Source organism: Gymnodraco acuticeps, unplaced genomic scaffold (assembly GCF_902827175.1).
Source record: "Gymnodraco acuticeps unplaced genomic scaffold, fGymAcu1.1, whole genome shotgun sequence".
NCBI classification, from domain to species: domain Eukaryota; kingdom Metazoa; phylum Chordata; class Actinopteri; order Perciformes; family Bathydraconidae; genus Gymnodraco; species Gymnodraco acuticeps.
Genome location: NW_022989799.1, coordinates 146,594 through 166,290, shown reverse-complemented (window position 1 = coordinate 166,290; position 19,697 = coordinate 146,594). Strand labels below are relative to the sequence as shown.

Sequence of the window (19,697 nt, the reverse complement as noted above, 5' to 3'; positions counted from 1 at the left end):
TGTGAATCCATATGCCCCAGGTTTAAGCAATGGCACTTGTAATAAGATATTTTGGGTGAACTTTAACATGACAGTGCCACGTAAAATGACAGGACAAAAGGTAGTCATGCCAAATAATGAAGCTATACACCCTATGTGTTACAGTCAGACAGAAGGTTCTGTACCAATGGGAAACACCACTGGTTGTAACCAGACACTTGTTAATGGCGAAGGGGCTCCAGTCTATTTGAGCAAACAATCTAATGGTACATGGTGGGTACAAGGAGGATGGTGGCTGTGTGGCAACAACGCTTATCCAGTTCTGCCAATAAATTGGACAGGCACGTGCGCACCAATATTTGTTAGCGACCACACCTTCGTGATAGACATAGAACCACACCTTAACCACACCCGCAGGAGGAGAAATGCCATGCCTGCCTTCAAAAAACATGATTCAGTATGGGGAAAAGATGTCCCTGATGAATTCAAACACTGGTCCACCAGTGGAAAGGTAATATTAGCATTGACTCCTGCCTTAGGCGTAGCGAAGAACATGTTGAGACTCGAAACCCTTGATTACCGGTTCGGCATGTTTGTAAATAATTCCATCGTTGTAAACGAACAACAGAACCTCGAACTAGACTCACTCAGAACCATGGTGCTACAGCACCGCATGGCCCTTGATCTACTCACTGCCTCAGTAGGAGGTACGTGTATCCTTTTGAACACAATCTGTTGTACATATATCACCGACAATGTCCACTCCCAAAACATGACAGATGCAATGGCTACTCTCAAAGCCCTACAGACAGCTATGGGCCAAGACAGACATGCCTCTCTTGAGACCGGATGGTTCAATTGGCTACTCTCAGGGAGCTGGGTTCAAAAGCTCGTGATGGGATTTGTTGCAATCATATGTGTTGTCATCCTTGTGTGCTGTGCTATGGCTTGTATTATACCATGTGTTAAAGCTATGGTTGGTAAAATAGTTACCAACACTCTTGTCCAATATACGATGTTGCAACAGACAGATAACGATGACTATACTGACACAGACCCCTCTCAGAAGGACGAATATACTCACCTAACCTCCAATGTGTAAGACTTAAAGCTAGGTTACTGTCTGTCATATGACGAATGGTTCGAAAATGTCAAAAACAAGTGAATTAATTCTGAAAGTAATAAAGACACTGTAACCAGCTAGTAATTATGAAAACAGGAGGGAATGTTAGAGTTTATTGAAGGATAAACGTGTTTTCATAATATGTTGTCATTTTATGTTGTAAAGAGACCATAGTCAGAAAAGAGGAACAGAGAATAGTCTGTTCCCCTTTTCTGTGGACCATACACACACACACACACATGATTGCGAGTCACAAGACAATTGACAAATTGTCAATTGCCATTGACAAATAAAGCCGTTGGTTACATACACTTCGTCATGCATGATTTGTAACTGTATTTTTGTAATAAAGAGACTGCACTGAGAGAAGAGGAGCAGAGTTGGTTTTGGAGTTGACATGACCTGTCACTCGCTGATTCTCCTTGCAGCAAGTAAACTTGAAACTCGAGTACTGTTATCTTTGTTCACTGGGTTTTGGTATATTTGAACCGAGCTGGGGTTTACTCTTACAAAGTAATATAGAAATACCCAACATTAATTGCTGTGAAACACTTTGGGCTGCAATTATTGTAGGAAAGGTGTTTTATAAATATAAGGGTTATTATTATAATATAATACGCACGGGACAGGAACTTGCCTCGCAGCTGCACACGCCTGGGGCAGAGTACATCCTGAATCGAGACAAAACTTGCTCGAGTCAAAGTCAGATCCTCCATGTAAGTCCAGTTAGAGTCTGAGTCCATCAGTGCGCGAGTCCTAGTCAAGTCACGAGTCACGAAAATCGTGTCACAATCGAGTCACACTGTAGTACGAGTCCAGGAATCGAGTACTCTAAGTCTGTCAGAGACACATCTCTAATGTTAGGCCCACTGCTGCTAATCCGGGGTTAATCCCTCCAATTCTATTTCACCTCCTCTTCCTCTCTTAAAAAACTGGCTAGATTGTTTGGTTACTGGCAGATAATGAAGCCAAAAGGTAGAAAAGTGCGAGGTCCGTTTGCCTTCATTTCACATTTTGAACACAATACCTTCACAAATTAAAAATATTAACCCTGACTCTTATGGTGTGTATACAATAAACTGTTAACCTAATTTTGATCATAATGGCTAAGAGTTCTACTGTTTATGTTTTGTTGGCAGTATGAGTTATGTATTAGACCTCAGAGAGGGATGGAGTTGCAGGGCAGGAGGACATCATTGGTACAGGTTCCCTGGAATAAAACAGTTCCGATGTTTCTGTGGTGCTGTGTGGATGGTGCTCTCACCTTCACCCATATTGATGGCTCTTTGGATCACCTCTTTGAAGAGACCTGGTTCTTTCTCCCAGCCCCCAGCTTGAACCTTGCAGTGGTGGGCTTTGGACAAGAACTGTAGAGCCTGAGAAACCACACAATAACAACGTTGTATTATTAATGGCTAAGCAGAAGTCTAATTCAGTCATCGCTTGAGCTCGTTTTTCATTTCTATTGTGATTGGTACAGCTGCAAACTATGATTCACGTACCATGATGAAACAACATGTTTGTAACATTTCATCTTATCAAATTGATTCAATCATCACAGGGCAATGTTAGAAATTGCATGCGTGTCACACTCCTGTCCACAAGAGACACTAAGCAGAGAAGCATGGTGCAGTTCCTCTCAGGCTTTAAAAAGAGGCCTGGATGAAGTCTGCCTCCTCTTTGAAGGCTTCTCAATACTCTAATTCCCCCTCCTCGACTCCTCGGTCCTCCGGTAGTGACCCGGAAATGGATTTCAGCGCGCCATGTTGAAGGACATCTCATTTCTCTAAATGCACATCGAGGACCGAGCATCGAGCATCGAGGAGGCTCTCTGGAGGAGCTATAACCGAGGATACACTGATGGTTCCTCCGCGGCTCCTCCGCGGATGTATTTCCGGCAACAGTGATGTTTCAAAGATTCGTGACGCACGGCCGGACTTATCTCAGCCAATGACAGCTCTGCATGCATCCCCTGGATATTATCTTATTAACTGCTTTCATCGCGACGCGATGTTTACAGAGAGAACAGTTGTGAGGTCCGTGCAGAAAGATGTCGTGCAGTGTGTATGGGGGGGATATATCCAGTCTCTGATTGTGTTACGTTATTATGAGTGCTCTCATACTTGTTTGATTCTGAAATTGTATATATATGTATAATTAATGCTGTCAAAATTATCGCGTTAACGGCGGTAATTAATTTTTGAATGAATTGCGTTAAAATATTTAACGCATTTAACGCATGTGCAGAATGGCCCGCCCCATACATCCCACCAGTTGCAGACAGAGTCGGTCTCCGTGTGCACAGACAGGGCTGCTGTTAACGTCGGTCTGTACAACGGAATTGTGCCAAAACTACGCCAACCGGCTGCGGAGAGAGACTCCCCCCCCTTCACTGGAGAACTGCGCTAAAACAGCTGATCCCAACGTTCACACTCTGTGGTCACGAAGTACTCCACTCGCCGCCCCCCCGACTTTCCTGAAGTACTCCCCCGTTGATAGAAATCAACACGTAATGAATTAAGACCCCACGGTTTGATGATTGATAGGTGTGTGTGCTGTCTTTCATTTTGACACGCAGAATTTTTTTATAATAAACATACCATATCCGCCTTCTTTCATTTATCTTTCCATTCCCACAACAATATACATAAAGAAATAACATTTTGGACATAGTTCGAATGGTGATTCATCATGATTAATTAATTTTTAAGCTGTGATTAATCTGATTAAAAATTGTAATCGTTTGACAGCCCTAATATAAATATATGTGTGTGTGTGTGTGTGTGTCCCCGCATCTGTAGCCTGTTATTGTCTCATTATACCGCACTGTGAATGACTTAAAAGTAAATATATAAGTCATCATGAACACAGCAGTGTTTCCCCTATATACAAATAGTGGTGGCGCAGCGCCACTGCTGAAATATGCGCGCCGCTGCTAGGGGGCGCCAGCCAGGTACCCATAAAAAAAAATATATATATATATTTTTTTTTTTTTACTTTTCATTTTTGGCACCGCTGCTATGACTCCATCCTATGGGAAACACTGCACAGTTATGTCCACCAGACAGAGTGCTACTGTGCCTCCTGTCATCATTAATGGACGTCTCTTTAAAATGACCGCTCAGAGGAGAGGAGTTCTCATTTCTCTAACCGCCTGCTGCTTCCCCTCCTCTCTCCTCGGTTCCCGTCCTCGACTCCTCCGCTCGCATCTCCGGTGGGCGGGACTAAGTCACGAGGAAAGGCGTCGAGGAGGGGAATTAGAGAAATGAGAAGCCTTCTTTGTCTCCAAACACCACACCAGGATTGAGTGTTTAGTAGCCGTTCGTCTTTTGATACCTTAAATATAGGTAGTATTTTCTTCGTATTTTGGATTGTTATTTACAATAAAAGTAAATGTTAACTTTATTGTTAAAATATAAGTATCTTTAAATGCTGGAGTTATGTTTGTTTGGGCAAATTGCTGTTATTCAGGTTTCTCCCCAATTTTTACTAGAAACATTGGCAACAGCAACCATCTTTACAGACAACTGAACAATATTCCTGACAAATAAAACAACTGCAAATTGCAACTCTTGTTTCCTGGTGGTTTGTGGCTCCAGTTTTGAACTTTTTACCTCAACAGTCAACATATTATGAATAGTGATATTGTTGATACCAACCTTGTCGTTGTCCTCTGGGCTGGAGCTGTGTCCGTCTCCGTACAGCCGAGCGTACTGCTGCCACACCTCACTGTCGCTGCAGTGGCGGGCGCTGACCCGGCCCAGGAGCTCCTTCAGTTTGGAGCGGAGAGTTTCTGCCTGCTGCCCCTGGAAGTCAATCAGGTTCTCAACTACTGCTCGAACCAGGATCTTCAGAATCTGCAAAATGATTCAATGTCAACGTCAGATTTGTTTCCGAAGATTAATGACAATTCATAAAGTCGAAACATCATAATAAGTGATGTCATGGGTTTGCATTAAATTCCACATGCAAACCTTTATTGCTGTACATTAAAAGCAGCATTTCTCAGCACTACCAGAAACCAATGAAGGAACAGCTGGATGGAAAGAAGCTGGCTTTATGGGGAATGTGGTTTTAATTGGAGATGTCCCGATCCGATCACGTGATCGGGGATCGGAGCCTATCACGTGATTTTCAAAAGATTGGAATCGGGAGGAAAAAAATCGGGATCGGTAATTTCTTTAATTTTTTTTTTATAAAATATTTTTATTATTTTATTTAATGTTACAAAACAAATATGACCATCTTAAAGTCATCCTGAGGACTTAGTTTTGGTTTAAAATTACACAACATCATGTATGTGTTGCTTCTTTTGGGCTTGTTTTCAGACCTGGTTATTCCTCTCAAATCTGGCAACAGAGTGGGCGCAGTGTCTAATAGTAGCAGTAAGCTAACGAGAGGCTACGTTCAGCTGGTGACTCGGGAGTCGGGACAGAGAAAATGTCAGGAGTTTGGAAGTATTATAAAATTGAAAGCGAAGGCAGTGTAACAGCCAGATGCAATGTTTGCAAGGCGGAGGTTCCGCGTGGTGGAAAGAACAGAGCTACGTTCAACACGACCAATCTAATACGCCACCTGAGAAACAAACACCAACACGACGAGTACACAGCGGCCACTCAGGTAACGGCACTGAAACAACCGACACTTTTGAGAAACTGCCCCAGAACAGTGAAAAGGCCAAAAAAATAACAGCCAAGATAGCTGAATTCATCGCGTTGGATGACCAGCCGTTATCTGTTACCTTTTTTTTCTCTTAATGCATTGCATAAAGATCGGGAAAAATCGGTATCGGCAGATTGTCAAAATCAAATGATCGGAATCGGATTGGGAGCAAAAAAAGGTGATCGGGACATCCCTAGTTTTAATTTTCACAAACACGTGCACTCATGATGCATGGCATCGGCATGAGGCTGCACATTATCACCCTGCTTTATGGTTATTGTGCAAATCTGCCATAGTCATCTACTAATGATACAATTGTGTTGAGAGTAGGGATGCTCCGATCGATCGGTCACCGAGAGCCGATCGCATGACGTAAAATACATGACACTTTTCTCTGTGTGCGCCAAAACAAGCTCGCCAAAATGGCTTCACCGGTTTGGCATTATTTTAAGGTGTCCGAAAAAGACAGTAAAATAGCGGTATGCAACGTGTGTGAAGCAGAAATCCTGCAGCTCCGCCCGCCGGACCGGGTAAGCGCAGCGAAACACACACACACAGGGAGAACCAGACCGCAGTTCATTTCCTCATATTCCAAACGAGAAATTACGGTAGCAAATCACCCGGTTCTTTACGACCAGAACTATTAACGGGATACAAACCGGAGGAACCAGGCATGGAGGGAGGGTGGCAGAGACAGTGGGGTGAAACTGGTAAGTTTTCGCCTGTTTGGGGAGTTTATATATATATATATATTGCTCGCATAAAATCCCCGGGGTTTTTTGCTTTGTATGTCGGGGGCGGGAGATTCATGTGATTGGTTGTTGGTCGCATTGCTCGCAAAAAAATCCCAAGCTTTCAGACACGCCCAGCTCCAAGATTTTCAAGATTTTTGAAAAGCTGCTGTGTGGACGTACCGTAAGAGTTAGACCTAACACACTCAGCTATTTTATCTACCTCTGGAACAAGCTAAACTAGTTATTATAAATATATTTATTCTTCATTGTCGGGTCACTCATTACTGGATCAGTGAGCTGCATGAGATACTGACAGGCTGTCAGGAGAGGGAGAGAGGGGGGAGAGAGAGGGAGAGAGGAAAAGAGAGCGCTTCTGCTAATTGCTCCCGTGTTATTATCCAAAGTGAATGTAAACTTGAATAATGTACATCATTTGAATGTAATAATTAAGTTGATTGTTGTTTGTGGAAGCTCCAGTGAATTCTTTATAGTACACCATCTAAACTCCTAAATAAACTCCAGTATCAATATTCGAAGGTTTAATGTCATAACACATGGTGTAGTTGTGTAATGTATGAAAAACTTAGATCGCAGGTTTCTCAACCATACAATTACAAGACATAAAGAAATATATATTTAAAAAATAGTGCAAGCTCACGTGTTAAATAGACTGTGGGATGAAACTGTCCCTGAGTCTGGTGGTTTTTGTCCTGATGCCATCAGGTTTGGATGTCTCTCCGGCTCTCCACATTCTGGTCGTGAACCGGCGACCCTTGGTTCCCAAGCCAAGTCCCTAGAGACTGAGCTACTGCTGCCCAGATAGTCAAACCCCTTAAAGTGTGCATCACTAGTTATTATCTCGCTACATTGCAGTTTTTATTTTTAGTGTCTTAGTATTTTGCAATCAGAGAAAGACAAAGGTATGGGTGCAAAGACCAACACATGCAATTATAATCTCTGCCTCCGTGTCTCCACTGTCAGGATGTTTTGATGTGACACTTCCTGTGATGAGTGAGATTTAATCCTGAAATAGAAGTTTGTTTGATGTATTCCCCTCCCCTGTCCATCACTGTGAGGAAAAGTGACTTATTTAGATGAAAACTGAATTGATGACTTATTCAGATTCCTGCTGGATCCAGTCAAAGTGTGAAATTGAGTGGAAAAGTAATAACCTCTCTGTTGAGAGAAATGAAGAAAAATACAAAGCCAGGCTAGAATTTTCTATGGAGCTCATATTGAAGTTTACTTATAGATCACAACAATAGAATAGGGGGAAAGGGGACCTTTTATTCTCAGGGGCTTCTGTGTGAAAATGTGTGTGACTGTAAGGTTCTTGCGTATCCCTTTTAAACCCACGAGGCATAAAGCTGAGGCATGTGACCCTCAGCTCCTCTGAAATCTATCAGCTTCTCAAAGCACTTCTGTCATCAGCCCTCTACACATTCCATAGAGAGGAATTCATGGTGGGCCTGTCATCATCGTCCCAACCCTCACTCTTAGCTCTGGACTGAAAAACTACCAAAGGGAAGAAAAATATTAAAAGAATAGGACATGTTGCTTCTAAAAATTATCCGATTATGCCGTTAGAGGATTCTTTGTTTCACGGCTATTTATGCAAAAATACCTTTCAAAAAGGTGTTGAGATGGATACAAAAATAACCCTATAAAAATTTGAAGAAAAGAGATTCTTTAATGTGACGTTTTGAGGAGAGATTCTGACAGCTTTGTTTCTCTGTGGATGGCAGGGGAGAGGGGTGGAGGTTTGTTTAATCACAACTTTGTGTTTGTTCCAGTGCTGAAAGACATTTAAAACAGTTTCCTCTGTCAGGCCAACTGACCATCAATGGTCAGCTTTGAAAATGTCAGAATGTGGGCTTGTGTGCATTTTGAAAAATTACATCTGGCAAACAATTATGTTATAATTATAAATAAAATAAAAAATCTTTGATAGAAAAATTATTCATCAGTTGGCACAGGAATGACGTGAATTCAAGGACTTGATAAACAGGATGCATTTAACCCACTAGTGAGCTGACAGAGGAAGGAGATGTTGGTTGGTCCATCTAAGTGATTTATCATCCAAATTAATCTAATTAGTTCCCTAAGCTGCAGATTTGCTTGGCAAAGTTCACAAAGTTGAATGATTTGGCAGTTTTCCTCAGTCCTGCCAGCAGGTCCACCGATGGTAAATCCATTAAAGTGAACTGTTTTGCTCTGAGGTTCCACTCCTCTAAAGGTTGTGACCATGCTGAGGCACGGTTTGGACATTGTGTAATTTTTACATTTCTTTGTTGAAGGAGGAGATTTAAAAATTAAGAGGAAAACAGAGCAAAGTTACATTCCATTTACCAAATTCAACCTATTTTTTTTCTTGTAGTATAACTGATGTGACTAATGGCAGCACAGCCAGTATTAATAAACATGCTGGGTGAAAAGACAGAAACGGGAACAGAACAAAAGAAAGTCACCTAGTTTTAAATAATGTGCCATTACCCTCTAAAAAGTGAATTTAGGTAGTTTGGGTAATTCCCTAAAAACACAGGATGTATTTCTGAGTCACAGCTGTGAATTCCTCCAGTCCCACTGAGCTGAAGGACGACATCTTTAAAGTTAATTGTCAAAAACTGAAATTAAAACAGGGCTGAGGCAGATAATTAATAACAGTGAAATCCTACCACTGGCTGTCTTTATTTGTTTATTCAAAGCTGAGGATTTGTTGTTCTTCTTAGATTGTCTTGGTGGGTGTTGCAAATTAAGCCTTTTCCTTCATTTTTGTTAATTACTCAGCATAAATGGCAAAAATAAGTAAGAATTTATCACTACAGGAAATAAACTGTAAAAGCAAACTGTTTAAATGCTGAGTGTATCATGTGACCCGAGAAGAAGAAATGTAAAATGCAATTATTTTGTTTTGTTTTATCTTGTATATTGCAGTGGCGAACTGTCAGGGCCTTCAAGGTATTCAGAGAATACCCTGGAACACTCAGATAAAACAAACAAAAAATCGATTTAATTATATAAATAAAATATAATAAAATGTATATAAAATGAATAAATGAGAATCGTATCTGTGTTGTTGATCTGTAATATTACAGTGTTACGCTGATTTGTTTGTCCTTCTCGGACGCATTTCAGTGGTTTTGTGTTAGAAAGAAAAGCAACCAATCAGATCTTGTTCTGGGTAGAATATCCTTCAACCAAGGTATTCTACATCCTTGATCGAATGCCCTGGCCGTTGCACTGAATGAGAGCGTACGTTTGGACTGACAGTTTGATCAACCAATCATATATTGATTTGTAGCCAATGGGCGTATTCTTTCAGAGTTTCCCTCGGTTCCAGGGTCCTCTAGAAGGCCCGCTAGTTAAACTGGCTCGAGACAGAGGATCTAGATCAGGGGGGCCCACACTTTTTTTGGCTGGTGAGCTACTTTTGAAATGACCAGCTCACCGAGGTCTACCAACCAAACATAAAATCCCAAATTGCAAGGGTTGCTGAATAACACGTTTTATTTATACATGGGATAACTACAATAGGGCCTGCAACAAACGACTAATTTGATAATCGATTAATCTATCGATTATTGAAACGATTAATCGACTATTCCTGTATGCCTTGCACAATTTCTCAAGCGCTCTTATTTAGCCATTAACTTTTAGATGTAGCTTGAGGTTGTTTTAGGCATGTGGTAACTAACAATGAAGACAATAAAGATGAATACTTGATTCAAAAATACATATATTATTAAATTAACCTAACAAATTGTGAACAAAATTAACATTGCTTTTTATTTAAATAAAATAAATAATATTTCACATCAAAAGAAACAACAATGTTTTAAGAAATCGTATTAAATAATCTGATGACAGAACTGTAAACAGAATAGCTGAAACTTTAACAAAATAAATAACTCAGTTACCTCTAATCATTAACCCATGTTTGTATCATGTAGTTAACTCCGTGTGTTGCTGCTAGCATACATAATAAGACCTGACGTGGAAACGTTACTCGTGGATGGGCTACAGAGCTGCTAGAAAGACAGTCGAGCCCGGTGCATTTCTCCGTCTGAATGTGGTGCACTTTTGATAAATGTTTAGACAAATTGCTCGTGTTACCGCCCTCACATGCTAAACACTCTTGGCAAGGAGCATTGTTCACCTCAAACGAGTAACATTTAACCACACGTTGGAGCGCTTCTCTCCGCCATCCCCGCCGTGTGTGCTGCTTGTAGCAGCTGCGTGTGTAACTGCCCCGCCCCCTCGCACACAGACGGGGGAGAGAGAGATCTCGTCTCGATTGGAAAGATAAAAAATACACCGACCATAGACGCATTTGTTTGTCTTTTTGCATGTTAGAAACGAGTTGGCGACACTAAGACTGCGAGATCATATTTGTGTAGCAATAATACATGACCTTTCTCAACTCGCTACTCGGAGGGAAGTCGCTGTCATATGCCTTGTGAACACTCCGATAATGCCTCTCCACGTTACCTTTCTTTGGCAGAGCGACGCTTGCTTTACAAATAATAACCTTTGAATGTGACATCACAAACAAATATTCTTCCTCCCATTCTGTGTGGAAGTGGTATGTCTTTAGCTTTTTGCTCGGCCCCCGCACTCATTATGTGTTTGTTCTTGTCTCTTTAACTTAATTTGAGTTTTCCCGGCACTTGACTGATTTTGTATCGCTTTGCATTCTGGGTTAACAGACTGGAAGCGATAGGTCGCCTTTTCTGTCAATCAAGTAAACTCCTGAATTAAGTGGCAGGGAAGGCCAAGGGAGGATGGGATCAAAAGCTGTTTTGTCTATTTTAACGGAGCTGGATTTTTTTTTTATGAATGACTCGCGATCTACCAGCATTGCCCGGTCGACGTACTGGGCACCTCTGATCTAGATGAATGTGACGAAGCAATTCATGCCGTTTTATTGTTTTTAACGTTGAAATACAAGTGCAACGGTGAAGATGAAGGTTGTTGCGGAATTGTTGTGAGTACCCTTTTCAAGACGACAATTCAGTGAAAAAGACGGACATTATAATGCCGCGGAGGGGGGGGGGGCTCTGCACTTTCCCTCCACACCTCATACCTCGAAGACCGCACCTACAGGGTAACTTGGAGAGGGTCAGATTATGAACCTTGTCAATTAACTACGGGGGTCCCTCAGGGCTCTTTCCTTGGTCCCCTCCTCTTCTCTCTGTACACAAACTCGCTCGGATCGGTCATTAGCCCGCATGGTTTTCATACCATTGCTACGCTGACGACACCCAATTAATTCTGTCTTTTCCCCGTTCTGAAACCCAGGTCGTTGCACGCGTCTCTGCTTGTCTAGCAGACATCTCCCAGTGGATGTCTGCTCACCACTGTCAAGGTTGAGCTTGAGCTCAACCTTGACAAGACTGAACTGCTTTTTCTTCCGGGAAAATAGTGTCCCACTCTTGACCTAACAATCAACATTGGCCCTTCTGTTTGTTTCCCTGACTCAGACTGCAAGGAATCTGGGTGTGACCCTAGATAACAACCTGTCCTTCACTGCAAACATAGCTGCTACAACCCGCTGCTGCAGATACACGCTTTACAACATCAAGAGGATACCAGAAAGCGACAACAACTTCTGGTCCAGGCTCTTGTCTTCTCACGCCTAGACTACTGCAACTCCTCCTGGCTGGTCTACCTGGCCAGTGCCGGAGTCCGACCGCTGCAGCTCATCCAGAATGAGCGGCTCGTCTGGTCTTCAACTTTCACTAAATGTTCCCACACCACACCGCTCCTCCGCTCTCTTCACGGGCTTCCAGTAACTGCTAGAATCCACTTCAAGACACTGGTACTAGCGTACCATGCTGCGAATGGATCTGACCCTTTCCACATCCAGGACATGGTTAAACACCGTACACCCCAGCATGTGAACTCCACTCTGCATCAGCCAAACGGCTCGCTGCACCAGCACTGCGAGGGGGACCCAAGTTCCCATCCGCAAAACTACGTCGGTTTGCTATCCTGGCTCCAAAATGGTGGGATGACTCCCCATTGTCATCAGGACAGCAGAAAGGCCTACACATCTATCTCACGGCGCAGACTAAAAACTCACCTCTTTCGACTCCACTTCGAGCAATAAAATGCACTACAAAGCACTTATATACTAATAAAGGACTGGCTTATCTAATAGCTAGTTGAGTAGCACTTCAATGTTTTGGCTCTATGAAAGCTGATGTACTTATATGATTCTGTTTTCTTCAAGGTTGTAAACTTGAAGAAAACAAGTTTACAAACTTGGTCGAATGCACTTATTGTAAGTCGCTTTAGATAAAAGCGTCAGCTAAATGCAATGTAATGTAAAAGTGCAGTTCTTTACCTCAGTGTCCTTGTAGTTTTCCCGGAGGTCCATCAGGCGGTGGTAGGCACGGATAGTTTCGGAAAACTCCCCGATGTCAGTGCTCACCATGATGAAGTTCTCCCAGATCTGCCAGTGCTCGTAGTTGCACCTCAGAGCTTCCTTCAGGGTGCGGAATGCTTTCTCTCTACAATGAAGCGACATGAAGAGGCAGACGAAAAAGAAGAGGAAAGGAAGAAGTTAGCAGTGAAACTAACAAATAGATTTTTGGTGAAGGAAAGACTGATGAGATACAAAGCTGCTGCAAGACGCACAAACACGTCAAAAATGTAGAAAGTGCATCTGCTGAAGTAGCAGCAGTGCTAACCGCTTGGCTTTTCAATTTCAGGCCTGAAAACTCATGAGTCTGAAGCGAACAAAGACTCGGAGATACTCTGGGTTCACAAGATACCTCTGTACCCCAAAAAGGCAGAGGACAAGGAACAACAAACAGAATCTGATCTGTGCGCTGCCAGAGCCATACAGAACTCCGGTTCAAATAAAGATAAACCATTTGAATCGTACATACCAGTGATTTGAAACCTTCATTGGTTTTATTTATTAAATTATTGCTGTGTGATCTGTAATCGAGCCAACGCTGCAACAAGATGTATTTTAACAATTTTGCCATCAAATACATTTCTGTACTGTTCTGACAATTTGCCGTGTTTCTTTATAAGCTTGTTTTATTTATGTGTAACCAAGTCATCATGTTTATGTGCTATAAATGTAAAAAAAAAAATTGCATTATTTTTCTTTCGAAAAAATTACCACTTTCAAATGTCCCTGATCCTTTGCTCCATCACGACTAATCTTGAATACTAATAAGAAATTTACATTAAGTTTGCTGTGGCTAAATACTTTGCTATATTGCTTATTAAACAAAACTCATTCTATGCATAGTCATACTCACTTGTTGTTGAGGCGAATGTAGGCTGAAGAGAGGTTGTTCCATGCTTCAGGATTCTGGAGAGGGGATGGAGAAAAGAGATGAGTCGAAAATGGCAAATAACCACAGAATTACGCACAGAGGCTGACAGAGAAGGTGTAAAGTATGACTGTTGGTATTGCTGAGTAGTGTGTGTTTTTGTTCCGTTTTGTCCACGCACTACTCTTTCACTAATGATTTAGTAAATAATAGTCAGCGTGTGTAGGTACTTACATCTGGCTCCAGTGTCACACACCTCTTGAAGGCCTTGGCAGCTCCCTCATAACCCTGCAGGGCTATGTAAGCACAGCCGAGAGAAAACCACACACCGAGCTACGCACACGCACACACACACACACACACACACCACACACACGTCACAAATGGGGTAAAGCATTACAAGTAGGGCTGAACGATTTTAAATCGAAATCGCGATTTTAAATGATGCAATTATCAAATCGCAAAGCCTGCGTCTTTTAAAAAAAATATTTTTTGTTTTGTTCTTCTTGTGTGTCAGTCCTCCACACCAATCAGAAGTACTGTGCTCCACATGTACCAGTCATTGTTAACCAATCAGAAGTGGCCCATGATATTAGGTGATAGACAGATTGATCCAATCACCTGCCAAGTATTTTCGAAAAACTTTTCCAAATGGCTTCCAATGGAGCTTTCCTAGATGGTTTGGTGAAACAAACCATCTAGTCAGGTTAGTAATGCTCCATCACATGTTTTACATATATTACAGGGTGAATCTTAAACTGAAGCTTGACTTTAAGGCGAGACACGGCAGGCAAAACATCGTTTTTCAAGTACTGGTCAATTTTGAGATTTTGTGCTATTTTGATTCCATAACATGTTTTCTTTCAGGCTTTTGGAAGGAAAACGTACAAAATACACATTTAAGTGTTTATTTTACTATAGTTTGTCTATTTGCGTCTGTAGATTTCTCCTAAATTCACCAAAAGTTAGCATTCTAACGTAACATAAAGTACCGCGACCGCTGTGTGCACCATGTCAACAGAGGTATCGCTGGAAAGCTGTGTCTCTCCTGCACAATCTCATCGGATCCAAATATGGTCATTTCCTTTGTATCAGCAACCAATCGTGAAAGCACAAAGGGGTCTTAAACCAAGAAACAAAATCTCATTGGCTGGTGTACATTTCTGACAACGTGATTCGTTCAGATGCGTCACGTGGTGTGCTAAAACACTTCCTGGTTAGCTTTCAGCTAGAAATTGAAATCTCAAAATGCCAAAAGAACGGCGAAAAAAATGTTCACAGAGAAGACGACAACAATTGTCACTTGCACGAAGCAAGGTTATAATACAAAAAAATGACCCTGAACATGAAATACCTTCACGGAGTGCGTCGATGCGCAAGCTGTCATCCAAAGAACAGGAGGGTTTAGCTAGCTGCAATCTTTAAAGGTCGTTTTCTCAAAATGAGTTTTTTCTCCTACTCTGAGTTCGAAATTTCAACTTCAGTAGCACGTACATACACCAAACCTTCCAGTTATATTCCTATCAATATTATGAAGGCTTTTACAGAAGGGTTTGTTCATATATAATTCATAGCCTGAATTATACAACATTGTATACCTAAAAACATGGCGAAAATGGATATTTTAGGGCTAATGACAGTATTTTCTGATTTATGGAGTGATAAAAAGAGATATCCAATATCCCTTCTGTAAAAGCCTTAGATACTAATATGACTACAAAATGAAACAATAATTTTGAATCTGGCTATATCCAAAGTTCAGATTTCGATTCCTGAAATGTGTTAAAATATGTGCATATTTAATGAGATAATGGATAATTTGCATATTTAAACATGCTATTTCAGAAAACTTGTAATACAAAAGACAATTGCCTTATTGTAAGTAATTAACTGGAGAAATTTCTAGCTGATACCTTTAAGTTAAAAAAATTACCCTATTCACCTGGGGTGTCTCGCCTTAAAGCAACCCAACGGAAGTTTCATGTAAGTTTAGTTATTTCACTCGTAGCTCGGGCTGCGGGGGTGCTAGAGACGGGAGCACGTTGATACGACCTACCTAGTTGGCCGCATTTTACAATAAACTTCCGTTGGGTCGCTTAAAAACAAATATCGCAAATCGAATCGCAATCGCAATATCTGTCAGAAAGATCGCAAATAGATTATTTCCCCAAATTGTGCAGCCTTAATTACAAGTGTATCCATTAGGGCAGTGCTTCTCAAAGTGTGGTCCGCGGACCACTGGTGGTCCGTAAGTGCCCCCTAGTGGTCCGTGAGTATATTGGTAACATTTGAAATAAATAAATAAATACATTTAAGATTTCCGCACTATCGTGGGAATATCTCCGCAATGGAGCGCGCTAAAGTTTCACGTTCGATTGCATGATATAGCCCAGCGCAAGACCTTCATCACACTTGCTGCCACGTGTTTGTACCATTTTCAGGCAATTTGTAATCTGTTCTAGAAAAACGATGCGATTTTGGATATTTGTGGAGTTAAGTGGTCCGCGAGTGTTTTTGTATTGGTTAAGTGGTCCTTGGTGTGAAAAAGTTTGAGAAACACTGCATTAGGGGTATAACGGTATACGTACGGAAATTATTCGGTACGGGCCCTTCGCTTCGGTACACACCTGTACCGAAGTGTACCGAACGAATATAACGTTAAACGTAAAAAATTGAGAACGTGAACAACTTTTTGGAAGTAATCTCAGGTGCTGCGTCGCAGCATTCAGAGTAATTTGCTCACATTGGGTTCAACGCGTCATAGAGCGAGCAAGTCATTTCATTGGACGAGAGGCATACTATGAGAGCTGGTCAGAGGGATGCGTTCAAATTTAGTCAGTAATTTGAGGAACTGGCGAAATGGCGAACGCAGATAAAGTTGAGCTCGAAAATCCTCCAGCATCATTGAAGTCTCCGGTTTGGGAACATTTTGGTTTCGCAGTTACGTACAAGATGACGGACAAAGACAGGTGGACCGAACCAAAGCTGTTTGTCGGCATTGTTCAACTAAAATTGGTTACGCGGCTGGCAATACATCAAACTTGCACACTCATTTGAAAAGGCATCACCTGAACGTGAATATCACCGGTACCAAAAGAAAAAATACTGAAGTGCAAACCCAACTCCCACTAGCATTTAAGCCTCCACCACTCGCAAAAAGTTCAGACCGAGCCAAAGCTATTACAAATGCCAAATATCCTTATGTTGCCATGTTAGCAAAGCGCTACCTGGCTGTATCTGCTACCTCTGTCCCTAGCGAGAGGGTGTTCTCCACAGCAGAGACATTGTTAGTACCAGCAGATCTGCCCTTTCAGCAAGCAATGTGGACAAGTTAATTTTTCTTTAAAAAAAACATGAAAATACAATGACAAGCAAGTCATAATTTCAAACTGGCTGCTTAGGTACTAGTACAGTACAGTTCAAATACAGATTATTTCAGTTAATCGAAATGCTGCACTTTAATGTTATTTTATTATATTTTGTATGTATTTGAGTGAATACATTATTCACAGTTTAATAATAATAAAATAAATAAATAAAAAGATTTTATGTTTTGTGATAATTTTTCTGTACCGAAGACGTACCGTACCTAAAAACCGAGGTACGTACCGAACCGAAATGTTTGTGAACCGTTACACCCCTAGTATCCATGTATAAAATCTATGCATACTGTATGTTCCATAAAAGATGTGTGTTAGCAAAAGAAACAGATTGATAAAATCTCACATTTATTCAATGACTCAATTTATCTCAGTAGTTGGTCCGCTCTCTGTGGAAACAGCAGCTAAATCTTCCATCCCTGTGATAATAGCAGCTAGAGTAAAACGATAGTTACGTCTGTAACTACGGTTCAATGAGTCCCGGATGACCGTCAGAGGCGGTGCTTTAGCATTGGATATGTCCATCGCACAGCTCGAGTACCAATAACAACAAAGTCACACGTAACACCAGCTATATATGCCGGTGTCGTCAGAGGATCTGTTCCCAGAATCGAGCACACAAGAATTCTGAGTGACAGGATACTCTGGCGGTCATCCGGGACTCATAGAACCGTAGTTACAGACGTAACTATCGTTCTATTTTGTCCCTACTGACCGCCAGAGGCGGTGCTTTAGCACTGGATGACTTATATCAACAATGTTATGAAGAATCCAAGCACTTACTTACCTAGCCGGAAGCAGCGGAGCTCGGCAACAGGACCACGCCCAAAGCGTGGGGAGTGACGTCATTGACCCGGTAGAACCTGGAGAATGTGCCAGAAGACTCCACGACGCCGATGGTCTCCAGGGGCACCCCTCTCAGGGCAGCCCAGGCTGTTGAGATGCTCCTCCTCGCATCTCACTCCTGATGGCGGGGGGCGGCCACTGACCCCATAGGCATGCGAGATGGCATCGACAACCCAGTGGGACAGCCGCTGTTTAGAGAGAGCACGACCCTTCCTAGTGCCGCCATGGCAAACGAAGAGCTGCTCTGACTGCCGTATACAGGTCGTAGCATCAATATACGCACTTAGGACACGCACGGGGCACAGCAACTCAGGCGTGCCGCTCTCCTGTGGAATGTTAAAGCGTGCCAGCTGGATAGGCCGACTGGAGTGGGCTAGTGGAAGCACCTTGGGCAGGAACGCCACATTCAGCCAGAGGGCAACACCCGAGACATCGGGGTTCCAACTCAGGCATGTATCGCTCACGGAGAGGGCATGTAGCTCTCCAACTCGCTTCCCTGAGGTTATAGCAAGCAGAAATGCCGCCTTCAAGGACAGCCACTTAAGCCCCACGTGGGCCAGGGGCTTGAAGGGAGGAGATGATAGGGCATCCAGCACTAGGGGCAGGTCCCAAGCCGGAGCCCTCGGGGTGCTAGGGGGACGCTGCCGTAAAAGCCAACCTGTGGTGCCCTCTACTCCAACATGTCGGGCAAAACTAGCAGCCATATAAACCAGCCATATAAACCACGGGTGACTGTGGCTGCAGTAAACATGTCGATGTATCCTTGGGCAAGATACTTAACCCTGAGTTGCTCCCGATGGCATGGCCAACGGTGTGTGTGTGTGTGAATGTTAGGTCCTCGAGTAAGATACACTGCTCTGTATGAATGGGTGTGAATGGGTGAATGACATGTAGTATGTAAAGCGCTTTGAGGGGTCTTAAAGACTGGATAAAGCGCTATATAAGTACAGTCCATTTACCATTTACCTTCAAAGTGGAGTGAGAACGTCCACTATCCAGAAGGGACTGCAGGAACTCTAGAATGGTGGCAACAGAGCAATGCCCCGGATTCTCAGCCTTACCCAAACACCAGTGGGAGAAGAGCTTCCATTTGCATTCATACTGTGCTCGAGTGGATGGTGCTCTGGCATTCAGGATAGTTTCCCTGACAGATGCCGTGAAAATGCTCAACAGCGGGTTGGGCCCCGCAGCTGAAGGCGGCGAGGGTCGGGATGCCAGATCTGACCCCTGAGCTGTGACAGACGGTCCTTCCGGTCTGGGAGACGCCATGGTGGGCTGCAGCAGAGACTGCGCAGCAGTGGAAACCAAACTCTCCCCGGCCAGCGGGGGGTGACCAGAAGGAGCCTGTGCCCCCCCTCTGAAGCGTCTGTAGTATCAGAGGCAGTGGCGGGAAGGCATACAGGAGACTGTCTGGCCAGTCGTGCGCCAGAGCGTCCTGACCCATCGGGCTGGTCACCTCTGCCCAGGAGAACCAGAGGGGGCAGTGCCTCGACTCTTCCGAGGCAAAGAGGTCCATCTGGGCCCTGCCGAAAAGGCTCCAAATTGTCTCCACCACCTCTGGATGAAGCCTCCACTAACCCGGTGAAGGCTTGTGCCGAGAGAGGAAATCTGCGACCTGATTCTGGTCTCCTGGTAGAAAGACTGCCCGCAGACTGGCCAGGCAGGGGAACGCCCAAGACAA

General features: G+C 42.9%; 2 protein-coding genes across 2 annotated transcripts in view; both read right to left on the bottom strand.

The window, feature by feature from the left end:
• The window catches only part of ttc27 (tetratricopeptide repeat domain 27), a 110,249-nt gene that overhangs the window by 8,877 nt on the left and 81,675 nt on the right, over positions 1-19,697 (bottom strand). The window contains exons 14-18 of the mRNA XM_034223051.1: positions 14,025-14,123; positions 13,776-13,828; positions 12,845-13,010; positions 4,762-4,959; positions 2,367-2,478 (exon numbers count right to left, since the gene is read on the bottom strand). Of these exons, the coding sequence (XP_034078942.1) occupies positions 2,367-2,478; positions 4,762-4,959; positions 12,845-13,010; positions 13,776-13,828; positions 14,025-14,123 (628 nt within the window). The remainder of the gene's footprint in view (positions 1-2,366; positions 2,479-4,761; positions 4,960-12,844; positions 13,011-13,775; positions 13,829-14,024; positions 14,124-19,697) is intronic.
• The window catches only part of LOC117550632, a 2,048-nt gene continuing 1,281 nt past the window's right edge, over positions 18,931-19,697 (bottom strand). Inside the window, exon 2 of the mRNA XM_034223072.1 lies at positions 18,931-19,697. Coding sequence (XP_034078963.1) covers positions 19,183-19,697 — 515 coding nt within the window. The 3' untranslated portion in view covers positions 18,931-19,182.